The 13,154-nt window shown below is 42.4% G+C and overlaps 1 protein-coding gene across 1 annotated transcript in view; it reads left to right on the top strand.

Moving 5' to 3' along the window:
* The window catches only part of PARVA (parvin alpha), a 173,129-nt gene that overhangs the window by 134,155 nt on the left and 25,820 nt on the right, over nucleotides 1-13,154 (top strand). The window contains exon 5 of the mRNA XM_030332653.2: nucleotides 6,691-6,831. Within this exon, the coding sequence (XP_030188513.1) occupies nucleotides 6,691-6,831 (141 nt within the window). The remainder of the gene's footprint in view (nucleotides 1-6,690; nucleotides 6,832-13,154) is intronic.

A 13,154-nucleotide genomic window follows, 5' to 3' on the forward strand; every position in this document is an offset into this window, starting at 1 on the left:
GCTCTAAGCATGAGAGTTTTGTTTCTCTCTTAAACAGAAATAAACATTTAAAAAAATTTTTTTTTCTTAAGAAAAAGAAGACTAAGCTGGAGGCATCATGCTCCCTGATTTCAAACTATATTACAAAGCTCTAGTAGTCAAAACATTATGGTAGAGCATAAAAACAGATACATATGTTAATGGAACAGAATAGAGAGCCCAGAAATAAAGCCACACATATATAGCCAATTAATTTAAGACAAAGGACCCAAGAATATACAGGTTCTGCAGTAAGTGTTGTTGGGAAAACTGGACAGCCACATGCAAAAGACTGAAAGTGAACCACTATCTTACAACTTATGCAAACACTAACTCAAAATGGGTTAAGGACTTGAACATAAGACCTGAAACGATGTAACAAAATGAAAAGGCAACCTACCAAATGGGGATTTGGAAATATGTGCAAATCATATATCTGATAAGAGGTTAATATCCAATATATAGAAAGAACTCATGAAACTGAATAGCAAAAGAAAGAAAGAAAGAAAGAAAGAAAGAAAGAAAGAAAGAAAGAAAGAAAGAAAGAGACAAAAAGAAAATGAAAAAATACAATTAAAAAATGCACAGATCTGAATGGACACTTTTCCAAAGATGACACTCAGATTGCCAACAGACACATGAAAATATGCTCAGCATCAGTTATCATCAGGGAAATGCAAACCAAAACCACAATGAGAGATTACCTCACACCAGTCAGAATTGGCTAGTATCAGAATGACAAGAAATAACCAAAACTGGCAAGGAAATGGAAAAAAGGGAACCCTTGTGCTCTGTTGGTAAGAATGTAAATTGGTGCAGCCACTATGGAAAACAGTATGGGGGTTCTTTAAAAAACTGAAAATGGACGGGGCGCCTGGGTGGCTTAGTTGGTTAAGCATCCAACTTCAGCTTGGGTCATGATCTCACGGTTCATGGATTTGAGCCCCCACGTCGGGCTCTGTGCTGACAGCTCGAGCCTGGAACCTGCTTCTCTGACTCCCTCCCTCTCTGCCCTTCCTCATACATTCTCTCTCTCTTTCAAAAATAAAAAAAATTTAAAAATTAAAAATGGAAATATCATATGATCCAGTGATTCTACTTCTGGTTTTTCCTAGAGAAAATGAAAATGCTACCTTGAAAGATATGTGCACTCCTCTGTTCACTGCAGCATTATTTACAATAGCCAAATATGAAAACAACCTAAGTGTCCATCAATGGGTGAACAGATAAAGATACAGTGAATATACATTTATACAGTGGAGTATTATTTGGCCATAAAAAAATAATGCAATCTTGCCATTTACAACAACATAGATGGACTCTGAGGACACTATGCTAAGTGAAATACTATATGGTCATACTTATATGTTGAATCTTTATTTAAAAAAATAAGCTCATAGATACAGAGACCAGATTGGTGGCTGCCAGAGGCAGGGGATTGGGGGGTGGGCAAAGTGGGTGAAGGTGGTCAAAAGGTACCCAAAAGATGAGTTATATCCATATATATTGACATAGGTATTCATAATATATGTTTGAGTGGAAAAACAAGTAGCAGAAAAATATATACACAGTAATCTCACTTTCATTGAGGGAGAAAATGAGAGAATGCTTTCTGTTTGTGTAATTGTGTATGTGAGCATGGCATAGAAATACACCTAAAACTGTTAACAAAGTTTGCTTCAAGATCTTCTATCTACTCAAATCCACATAATACCAATGCCATTGCCTAAAATAAAATATCCAACAAAATTAAAAGCAAAAATAAAAACAACCCAAAAAAACTAAAGTAGAAAAAAAGTCAAGCAGAATTACATTTTCTCAAAAATTAGTATGCAAGGGGCGCCTGGGTGGCGCAGTCGGTTTGGCGTCCGACTTCAGCCAGGTCATGGTCTCGCGGTCCGTGAGTTCGAGCCCCGCGTCAGGCTCTGGGCTGATGGCTCGGAGCCTGGAGCCTGTTTCCGATTCTGTGTCTCCCTCTCTCTCTGCCCCTCCCCCGTTCATGCTCTGTCTCTCTCTGTCCCAAAAATAAATTTAAAAAAAAAAAAAAAAAAGGAAAAAAAAAAATTAGTATGCAAAAGAAATAAACAAACCATAGAAAGTCTTCTCCTGAATAATGCCAGATGCTAAAATACATAACTTTTTTTTTAATTTTAAGAAGGCATTATAATAGCATTGTGGCAATTAAAAAATATTGGCAGAAACAGGAAAAAAATGAGTATTCTAGTAGGTCATGTATAAAATCCAATTTTTAAAAAATGAGAACAGAATGGACAACAGTGCAGAAAAAGGTTTTGAGCTAATAAACAGACTCAGGGACCTAAGAAGTCCAACGTCAGCAGAAGGTTATAAATATGAAAACTTATAAGCCATGATGTAACAAAACAGGGCAGGCGAGTACGCAGTCTCCTCCCCTCTCCCTCTCCCCAGGCCCTCTCCCAAGACTGTCATCACTATCCCCAGTGATCTTTTCCTCTCAGCCAAGATAAAGCTGCAGAAATTTTCTTAACCGAGCACTTCGGGCAGCCTCTACCAAACTACCCAAACTGTGATTGCAGTATTAGATGCAAACAACTTGTCATTTCTTCAGTAGGAAAGGATCCAAGATAAGAATTTGCGGCCCAAAAAATGGAAAAGGCACACGTGATCTCTTCAAGTATGAACAATCAAGAGGAAGACATTTAAATATAGGCTTGTTGCTCTGGAAAACAGTGTGGAGATTCCTCAAAAAATAAAAAAGAGACCTACCCTATGACCCAGCAATAGCACTGCTAGGAATTTACCCAAGGGATACAGGAGTGCTGATGCATAGGGGCACTTGTACCCCAATGTTTATAGCAGCGCTTTCAACAATAGCCAAATTATGGAAAGAGCCTAATTGTCCATCAACTGACGAATGGATAAAGAAATTGTGATTTATATACACAATGGAATACTACTTGGCAATGAGAAAGAATGAAATCTGGCCATTTGCAGCAATGTGGATGGAACTAGAGGGTATTATGCTAAGTGCAATAAGTCAGGCAGAGAAAGATACTGTATGCTTTCACTCATATGTGGATCCTGAGAAACTTAACAGAAGACCATGGGGGAGGGGAAGGGGGGGGGAGTTACAGAGGGGGAGGGAGGCAAACCCTCCCTTTAAGTCTTTAAGAGACTCATAAATACTGAGAACAAACTGAGGGTTGATGGGGGGTGGGGGAGAGGGGAAAGTGGGTGATGGGCATTGAGGAGGGCACCTGTTGGGATGAGCACTGGGTGTTGTATGGAATCCAAGTTGACAATAAATTATATTTAATAAAAAAATAAAAATAAATTTAAAAAATAAATATAGGCTTATTAAATCCCTGACATTTAGAAATAAAGAATGATGGCCCTGGGGCACCTGGGTGGCTCAGCCGGTTAAGAGTCTCACTGTTGATTTTGGCTCAAGTCATGATCTCACTCGTGAAATCGAGCCCCACATCGGGCTCACGGACAGCATGGAGGCAGCTTGGGATTCTCGCTCTCTCTCCCTCTCTCCGCCCCTTCCCCACTTATGCATGATCTCTCTCTTTCTCTCACAAAAATAAAATATATAAACTTAAAAAAAAAAAAGAATGATGGCCATAAGCAACTAAAGAGAAGAGAAACATAATACTTGGGCCTTTGGGGTGAAAATAGCTTGAGCTCATTCTATCCAGGTGCAGAAAATAATTTCTTTTTTTAACGTTTATTTATTTTTGAGAGAGAGAAAGAGCATGAGCAGTGGAGGGACAGAGAGAGATTGGGACACAGAATCTGAAGCAGGCTCCAGACTATGAGATGTTGGCTCAGAGCCTCATGTGGGGCTCAAACTCACGAGCTGCAAGATCATGACCTGAGCTGAAATCAGATGCTCAACCGACTGAGTCACCCAAGTGTCCCAGATACAATTCTTTTTTTTTTTAATGTTTATTTATTTTTGAGAGACAGAGCGTGAGCAGGGGAGGGGCAGAGAGAGAGGGAGACACAGAATCCGAAGCAGGCTCCAGGCTCTGAGCTGTCAGCACAGAGCCCAAGGCAGGGATCACACCCACAAACCATGAGATCATGACCTGAGCTGAAGTCAGACGCTTAACCGAATAAGCCACCCAGGCGCCCTCCCCCCAACCCCGAAAATAATTCTTAAATCCGTAGAAAACTGCAGAAATTCTCCAATGAACAATCTCATCTTCAAATAACTACCCAAGGCACATTTGAGCTGGATAAGATATAACTGCAGAAAAATAAAAGAAATACTATAAGCATTGGGGAAACCATTGCTGTAGGTTTAATTCTTTTGTGTGGTGCTCCTTAAAAATGTGGAGAAAAGACATTTTAAGCATATTTTGGAGTGTCCGTTCTATCAATCTTGAATGGGTTGTGGAGAGTAGATTCGGTGAATCCAACAGCAGATAATACTTCCCATTATTTAACTCAAAGCTGTTCTCTTTAACAGATAAAAATGTAGACCTTTAAGTATTAAGTTATACCATTGGATGCAAGAACAATTGATTTTAAAACACACCATTTTATAAGTACCACTCAGAAAAAGAAAAAATCATGTCAATTACTATTACTCAAAGCTTACCAATTCCTTAGAATTTTTATTTCCTACTTTTTGAAAGTGTTCTTCTAGGCTTATGAAGGTATGGAAGTGCCCACACTATGAAGACGTAGGACGCAGTGCACACACGTGGAAGCAATGAGAACCCCTGTCTTCCACCTGGCTGACAACAATTATAGAATGCCATCCATCTTATGACACTCTTATTTCAGGGATGTTAAAAAGTGAAAAACAACAACAACAAAAAAGTGCGCCCTAAAATTCATGAAATGGGACACATCAAATAAGTTACATTTCCAGTGGGTTTAAAAGGAAAGAAGGTTTTTAAAACAGATATGTCTCTGGCGGCAAGGGAAATAAAAGCTAAAAGGAACTACTGGGATCTCATCAAGATAAAAAGCACAGTGAAGGAAACCATCAACAAAACTAAAAGGCAACCGATGGAATGGGAGAAGATATTTGCAAATGACATATGGATAGTATCCAAAATCTATAAAGAACTTACCAAACTGGTCCCCCAGAAACAAATAATCCAGTGAAGAAATGGACAGAAGACACGAATAGACACTTTTCCAAAGAAGACATCCAGATGGCTAACAGACACATGAAAAAATGCTCAACATCACTCATCATTAGGGACATACAAATCAAAACCACAATGAGATAACACCTCACAGTTGTCAGAAAGATTATAATTAACAACTCAGGAAACAACAGGTGTTGGTGAGGATGTGGAGAAACGGGAACCCTCTTGCACTGTTGGTGGGAATGCAAACTGGTGCAGCTGCTCTGGAAAACAGTGTGGAGGTTCCTCAAAGAATTAAAAATAGAACTACCCTACTACCCAGCAATTGCACTGCTAGGTATTTACCCAAAGGATACAAAAATGCTGATTCGAAGGGGCACACGCACCCCAATGTTTATAGCAGCACTATCAACAATAACCAAATTGGAGCACCTGGGTGGCTCAGTCGGTTAAGCATCCAACTCTTGGTTTTGGCTCAGGTCATGATCTCACAATTTCCTGAGTTTCACCCCTGCGTCAGGCTCTGCACTGATGGTATGGAGACTGCTTGGGATTCTCTCTCTCTCTCTCTCTCTCTCTCTCTCTCTCTGTCTCTGTCTCTGTCTCTGTCTCTCTCCCTCTCTCTCTGCACCTCCCCTACTCACACTGTCTCTGTCTCTCTCAAATAAATAAACTTTTAAAAAAATAGCCAAATTATGGAAAGAGCCCAATGTCCATCGATTGATGAAAGGATAAAGAAAATGTGGTGTATGTATATACAACTGAATACTGCTTGGCAATGAAAAAGAATGAAATCTTGCCATTTGCAACAACATGGATGGAACTAGAATATCTTATGCTAAGCAAAATAAGTCAGAGAAAGATATCATATGATTTCACTCATATGTGGAATTTAAGAAGCGAAACAGATGAACATAGCAGAAGGGAAGGCAAAATAAGATAACAGAGGGAGGCAAATCATAAGAGACTCTTAAATACAGAGAACAAACTGAGGGTGGCTGGAGGGGAGGTGGGTGGGGGATGGGTTAAATGGGTGATAGGCATTAAGGAGGGCACTTAGGATGAGCACTGGGTGTCACATGTAAGACAGGAATCACTGGGTTCTACTCCTGAAGCCAAGACTGAGCTGTACGTTAACTAACTTGAATTTAAATTAAAAAAATAATAGATACATGTGATTCAGCGTGACACATACCTACACATGACACGTACAAAATGCCTTGAATGAAGAGGAGTGCCAGGGGAGGCACGCAAACCTTTCCAGTCGGGGCCCAGAGTATGCTTGGAGAAGGCAAAGATGAAGAGAAGGAAAAATCCAGAATGCTGGGAAAGAGTTCAGGTACGACAGGATGGGCTACATGCCCCACTCTGAGCTCGCACAGCTCTCTCAATACTGGTGACACATCAGATGAGGCGGGGAGAGCAGTGTCCCTCACAGAGCAGGTGTTCAGTATATACTTGCTGAGCGAGTGAACGTGTGAGCATGTGTGTTTGTGGGAGCGAGTGAACGAGCGTGTGAGTTAGGGGTGTCTGTGGCCGGAGATAACAGCTGTTCTCTTTCCCCCCACCCTTGTCACCCCAGAAAAACTTGAGAGCGAGAAGCTGAACGTTGCTGAAGTCACCCAGTCAGAGATTGCTCAGAAGCAAAAGTTGCAGACCGTCCTGGAGAAGGTCAACGAAACCCTGAAGCTTCCTCCCAGGAGCATCAAGTGGAATGTGGACTGTGAGTTTTACAAAAAAGGATGGAATGGTTAAATGTCCCCTGTGGCCCCCACCCTGGGGTTTCCCCACAAAGCCATCCAGGACGCTGGCCGGCCCCGGGTGGGTGCAAACCCATTTATCATTGAGTGAGACGTGCCCTTCTTTAGAGAACTTATCCTCTGTGCTGCTGGGAAAATGACAAAGTGTCCAAAGCCAGTGTGCTTTTCTGTGAAAGGCCGTTTGTAGCAAGTTCACGTGAGCTAGGGAGCAGAGGAGACTGCTACGGATTGAGCTACTTCTAAGTCCCTGTACAACCTTTTGAGAAAGCCACGTGTCCAGCTCATAGAGGCTTCAAGAAGCCAAAATCCCTACGTTCAGGCAGCTGAGGAGCAGGGGAGCAAGGACTTGGCTCTGTTTTGAAGCCCATGCCCTTCCTCTCAGCCCCTTATTTTCCAGAAGGAGCAAAGGTCTGGGGCTGAGATCGCAGGCCCTGGAACAGGATTTTCAAATTCAGGTTGCGCGGCCAGTGTCGCTTGAATATGTCCAAAAGTTATAAACTGCTTGTTCTTTTGCTACTTTAAGAGCCCGCCAGGCTAATATGGATGTGATGAGTCCATAACAGAATCAGCCTTGATTCAGCAGATCAGGTGACTCCAGTGGCAACCTCCGATTTCTCAGAGGGAGTCCAGAGTTGTTTTGTTCTTTGTAATCGATGAAAATATGAATTCAGATTAATAAAATGATTTAGATCGTGTTCTCTGCTTTTAAGTATTAAGGGGTTAAGTTCTAGACAAAATCGTATCCAGTTTAAACAACTTAAAATGGACACCTTCCCCCTCCCCCCAAAAAACCACCTTTCCAACTTGGGAAAGGAAAGGAAATCTTGGGGCACCTGGGTGGCTCAGTGGGTTAAGCGTCTGACTTCAGCTCGGGTCATGATCTCGCGGTTTGTGAGTTCGAGCCCCGCATCGGGCTCCGTGCTGACAGCTCAGAGCCTGGAGCCTGCTTCGGATTGTGTCTCCCTCTCTCTCTACCTCTCCCCTGCTGTGTCTCTCTCTCTCAATAATAAATAAACAGTTAAAAAAAAAAAAAAAGGAAAAGGATATCTTTATCCCTCAGCTTAGAGACCCAGTAGCTGCCAGACCCAACCTCTTCAGCAAGTTTCTAGCAACTGACATTGGAGGTGAGACAACAGGTACCTCCTTCAGCATAATCATACCTTCGCGTGCACATCACACAGTGCTTGAAACAGGGCGACCTCTGTGTGATGGAGAGAAACACCGGGAAGAGGGGAAGCCATGCCCTGGGTCCTGATTGCTGCCCCAAAGGCCAGGAATGCTAACAGTGTTGGAGGAGGGGGGAGGGCGCCTGATTACTAGTGTGGGAATTGCATCTACCTTGCAGAAATCCACAATAGTCGTGAGCATTAAAGTCCTCTGATAAAGACCCCTGCTTAGTTTTGTTTCAACCTATTTCCTCCTCCCTGAATGTGGACCATCTCCATGCACCCCTCCCAACAAAACACCTTTTCACTTACCAGGGAACCCAGTTTCGGAAAGATTGAGATAGAATGGAATTTTTTTTTTTTTTTTTTTTTTGAGAGAGAAGGAGAAACAGAGCACTTGCACCAGCAAAGGGGGCATGGGGGGCAGAGGGAGAGAGAGAATCTCAAGCAGGCTTCATGCCCAGCATGGAGCAGGAAGTGCGGGGCTGGATCTCCCCGAGATCACAACCTGATCCAAAATCCAGAACCATCCTGAGCCAAAATCCTGAACCATCCAGGCGTCCCAGCATGGAACTTTTTAAACCCACTTCAGGACCATGGTCTTTAGTGGCTTCTAATGATTTGTTTGTTTCACGTTTACCTTCATTTCTTTAAAAAAAAAATTTTTAATGCTTATTTATTTTTGAGAGAGAGAGACAGAGACAGAGCGTGATGGGGGAGGGTCAGAGAGAGGGAGACACAGAATCTGAAACAGGCTCCAGGCTCTGAGCTGTCAGCACAGAGCCCGACGCGGGGCTCGAACCCACGAACTGTGAGACCATGACCTGAGCCGAAGTCGGACGTTTAACTGAATGAGCCACCCAGGCACACCCTTCATTTGTTATGGGGATATGTGTACAAGTAAAATAATCACCCGTGTTGCCACTCTCATCTGGCTGTTTTCATTTTTTGCTCACTACTGTCCCTATCAATGCAAATGTTTACTCACACTCCTGTGTTTTGTTATTTTCTCTTAATATTATATCAGATTTTCTATATTCCCATGTCGTATTCATTATCCCATGTATTCACTATCCCAGGTAGCCATTAGTTTTGATGGCTGCTTCTATTTCACTGGGTAGAAAGTCCCATAGGGATCTTAAACCCTACATGGACGTTGATCCTATTAGAATGTTTGCTCGCCTACTGGCTACTGTCGGGGCCAAGTCAAATGTCTTAGGTCGGGTCTCTTTTTGCTTCTCTCGAGTTATTCCTGTCAGATAGATTTCCAAAACGGAGATGAAGTACTAGGCCGGAGGGATCATTCTCTCAGCGGCTAGATCCCTGTGATGACTGTTTACAAGCATGAATGGTTTCTTCCATAAGGGATGTGATGGGTCCAACTCCTGGAGAGAAGTTCTGTCCCTCCCCTCTGCTATTCTCTCTAGCTCCTATATATTGTGTCATCTTTCCACTCAGGACGAAGGTGGCAGGGACAGCTGTGAGTTACCAAGGCTCTTGATCTAGGGCTTTAGGGAGGTCTACCTTTTCTTCTTGCTTTATTCACAACAATTTTCATGATTAAAAAGCTATAAAATGAAAACAAATTTGAATATTAACAGCTAACATATCTATGGTGCTTACTGTATGCTTTGTACTATCCTAAACCGTTTACATATTTTCATCCTTGTAATCCTCACTCAACCATCTGAGGTAAGAATTCTATTATCCCCATTTTACAGATGGGAAAATAGAGGCAGAGAGCGATTCAGAGACAATGAATGTAAGCTTTAAGAAGTCAGGGATTTTTGTTTCTTCACTACTGAATCCCCAGAAAGTGGAAGAGCAACTCGCAAATACCAGACACAGTAATATTTGCTGAAGGAGTGTCCTTGTCCAAGGTCACACGGGTGGTGACGGGTGTAGCCAGAACTGAAAGAGAGTCTTGCCGTGGAGCCTGTGCACTGAGCCTACGCATGCGGTCCCTCTAAGCTGCCCACCCAGAGACAGGGACTGTCAACCTGCGGTGTTCCCCTTCAGGTCGAGTGTGAGTGTGTGTGTGTGTAAGAAACAGATAAGTAAATTAAATGTGAGTATACATAATTACATATTTTTTTTACAAAGATGAGATCAGTTTATAAGATGTATATCTTCACAGATCATTAAATATTCTTTCACTTTTAATATTATGTAGCAGGATATCGTATGGCTATAGTATAATCTATTTAATCAATAATGGATTTTAAGATTGTTTTCCATTTTTCCACTATTATCAACGTAGCCTGATGAGTTCTGTCTGCTGATAGCCACAATTACTTTTTTAGTACAAATACCTAAGAGTGGCATTCTAAGGCCAACGTGTGTGTATATTTCTAAGGTCATAATACGTATTGTCAAATTGTCTCCAAAAAAAATTACACCAATTGATATTTCCACCACAACTCCTATTTGGAGGACTATGCCTAACTCAGAAGCTCCTTTGAAAATGTCCACCAGCTCCTGGCACAATGGCTAAGTGCCCAATTTATATAGTAGAGCCTGGGCCCACCTCTAAATCTGCACAGTGCCATCCTGACCCAAGGGCAGGACCACAGAATCCCTAGATTCTATCTGGCATCAGGGAGAAAACCAGGAGATAAGCTCAAATGTAGCAATGATGAGGGGACCCCAATAGATGAAGGTTGTTAGGATTTTTCTTAATTGAAAAGATGAGGGGCACCTGGGTGTCTCAGTCGATTGAACGTCTGACTTCGGCTCAGGTCATGATCTCATGGTTCATGAGTTCGAGCCCCGCGTCTGGCTCTGTGCTGACAGCTCAGAGCCTGGAGGCTGCTTCAGATTCTGTGTCTCCCTCTCTCTGCCCCTCCTCTGTTCATTCTCTCTCTCTCTCTCTCTCTCTCTCTCTCTCTCAAAAATAAACACTAAAGAAATTTTAAAAAGAAAAAAGATGACATACCTTTATTCTAAAAAATTTTTGAAATAGGAAACTATCATATTTTCATTTTTTTAATATTCCTTTCCAAGCCTTGGCCACAAGCATGTGTGTGTGTGTGTGTTTGTGTATGTGTGTACACACATATATGTATATGTATTTACATGTATGTATATCCATAAATGTGTATCTTTACATTGTTTCTATTATTTCTGTTTAACATTACACTATTAATATTTATAGTTACACTGTTTCAACAGTGATTTTCAGTGTGTGGAAATTATTCCATTATGTGGATATACCATAACTTATTAAAGCAGTGATTATTAACCATTCTTGGCCCAACCTAGTGATTTGCCAGGAAGAACTCGGGCGTCACTGAGGAGAGTAGCAGCTGTGGGTAGCAGTTAGGCCTTGGGGACCAGGACACTTGTGCTTTTTTCCATCTGTTTTGCCTAATGGCTTTTAAACAAAGGGTTTCTCTGCCTAATAAAAAAAAAATGTTTTTGAAAACCACCAGTCTGAACTATCCTCTTATTATAGTGTTTTCCAGATTTTTAAATACTATATTACACAATAATTAACATCTTTGCACATGTGTGTGTGTGAGAGAGAGAAAGAGAGAGGAAGAGAGAAACTGTATAATTATTTCTTTTGAAAAACTTCCCAGGAGAACTGAGCACTCCTCAATAGAGACTGGCATCTGTATGGTGCTTATAAAATAGCTCTATACTGCTCAGTACAACAGTCAAGATGAAGTACAGTGTCACTGGTGGGTAAGAACAACCCTTTTGACCACATCTTCTCTAGCACTATGTTTTGTCATTAAAAGGGAGAGGCGCCTGGGAGGCTCAGTCGGTTAATCGGCTGACTTCAGCTCAGGTTATGATCTCACGGTTCGTGGGTTCAAGCCCCGCGTCAGGCTCTGTGCTGACAGCTCAGAGCCTGGAGCCTGCTTCGGATTCTGTGTGTGTGTGTGTGTGTGTGTGTGTGTGTGTGTGTGTGTCGCTCTCTCTGCCCCTCCCCCGCTCTCACTCTGTCTCTCTCAAAAATAAACATGAAAAAAAAAAAAGAAGAAAGGGTAGAGTTAGCAAATGTCCTTACAACCCTCAGAGACTGGACTGACATACAGCAGCTCTGATCAGAAGAGCAAACCCAATTATGCCTCTGTCTGGCTGCAAGCACACCGTGTCGGTAGGTCACTCCCGGGCCAGGAGCCTCCTCTGAGGCTGTAACTGTGGGTGAAACTTTGGACGATGCCCAAAAGCTCAGAATTGACAATGTCTTCTGGAAGACCTAAATGGGAGCAGATCATCTGCTGCTCATTGGCGGTGGAAAACCTTCTCCCAAATAGCAGTGATAACAAGTAACCCTAATGAGTTCCCAAGGAATGTCTGAGTCATTTCCTTTTCTTGGGGATTTCTTTTTTTTTTTTTTTTTTTTAACGTTTATTTATTTTTGAGACAGAGAGAGACAGAGCATGAACGGGGGAGGGGCAGAGAGAGAGGGAGACACAGAATCGGAAGCAGGCTCCAGGCTCTGAGCCATCAGCCCAGAGCCCGACACGGGGCTCGAACTCACGGACCGTGAGATCGTGACCTGAGCTGAAGTCGGACGCTTAACTGACTGAGCCACCCAGGCGCCCCCTTGGGGATTTCTTAAAGCTCCTGTTAAAGCAGACTCATCAGTCCCAGGGAAGACAGAATGACACCCTAATAATGGGCCCAGTTTGTGCTAAGTACACAAAATGAGCACTTTTGTTGTTGTTCTTTCCTTAAATGCCTCCCTGTAAGGAGGATCCCATGAGGCTGGTAGGACTGGGAAGTCATGTAAGGTACCTGGCAAAGCTTTCCTTTTATGAGACAGAACGAGGAGAAATTTGACATGGTTTAATTGTGTAGGTGTGAAGTGTCGTCTCTTAAGTTGCAGTAAAAAATATCAACCCTTCTTCATCGTCTGCTATGGGCTATACTATTTCTGGGAATTCTTACAACTTGTATTTCTGCAAAGGTACTACTATCCCCACTTGTGAAGGTTAGCAGATTGAGACTCAGAGGCCTTGAATGGCCTATCCAAGGTCATGGAGGCAGTAGATATAGAGCTTGTCAAGTCAGAACTGAAGCTCCAGTCTGCCTGGCCCTGTGTGTACCCATTACATCACAGTCTTCTCCTCTCATCTGTGAAATCTACAACTCACCAGTTGCCCACC

The sequence above is a fragment of the Lynx canadensis genome, chromosome D1 (genome assembly GCF_007474595.2).
Source record: "Lynx canadensis isolate LIC74 chromosome D1, mLynCan4.pri.v2, whole genome shotgun sequence".
Lineage (NCBI taxonomy): Eukaryota > Metazoa > Chordata > Mammalia > Carnivora > Felidae > Lynx > Lynx canadensis.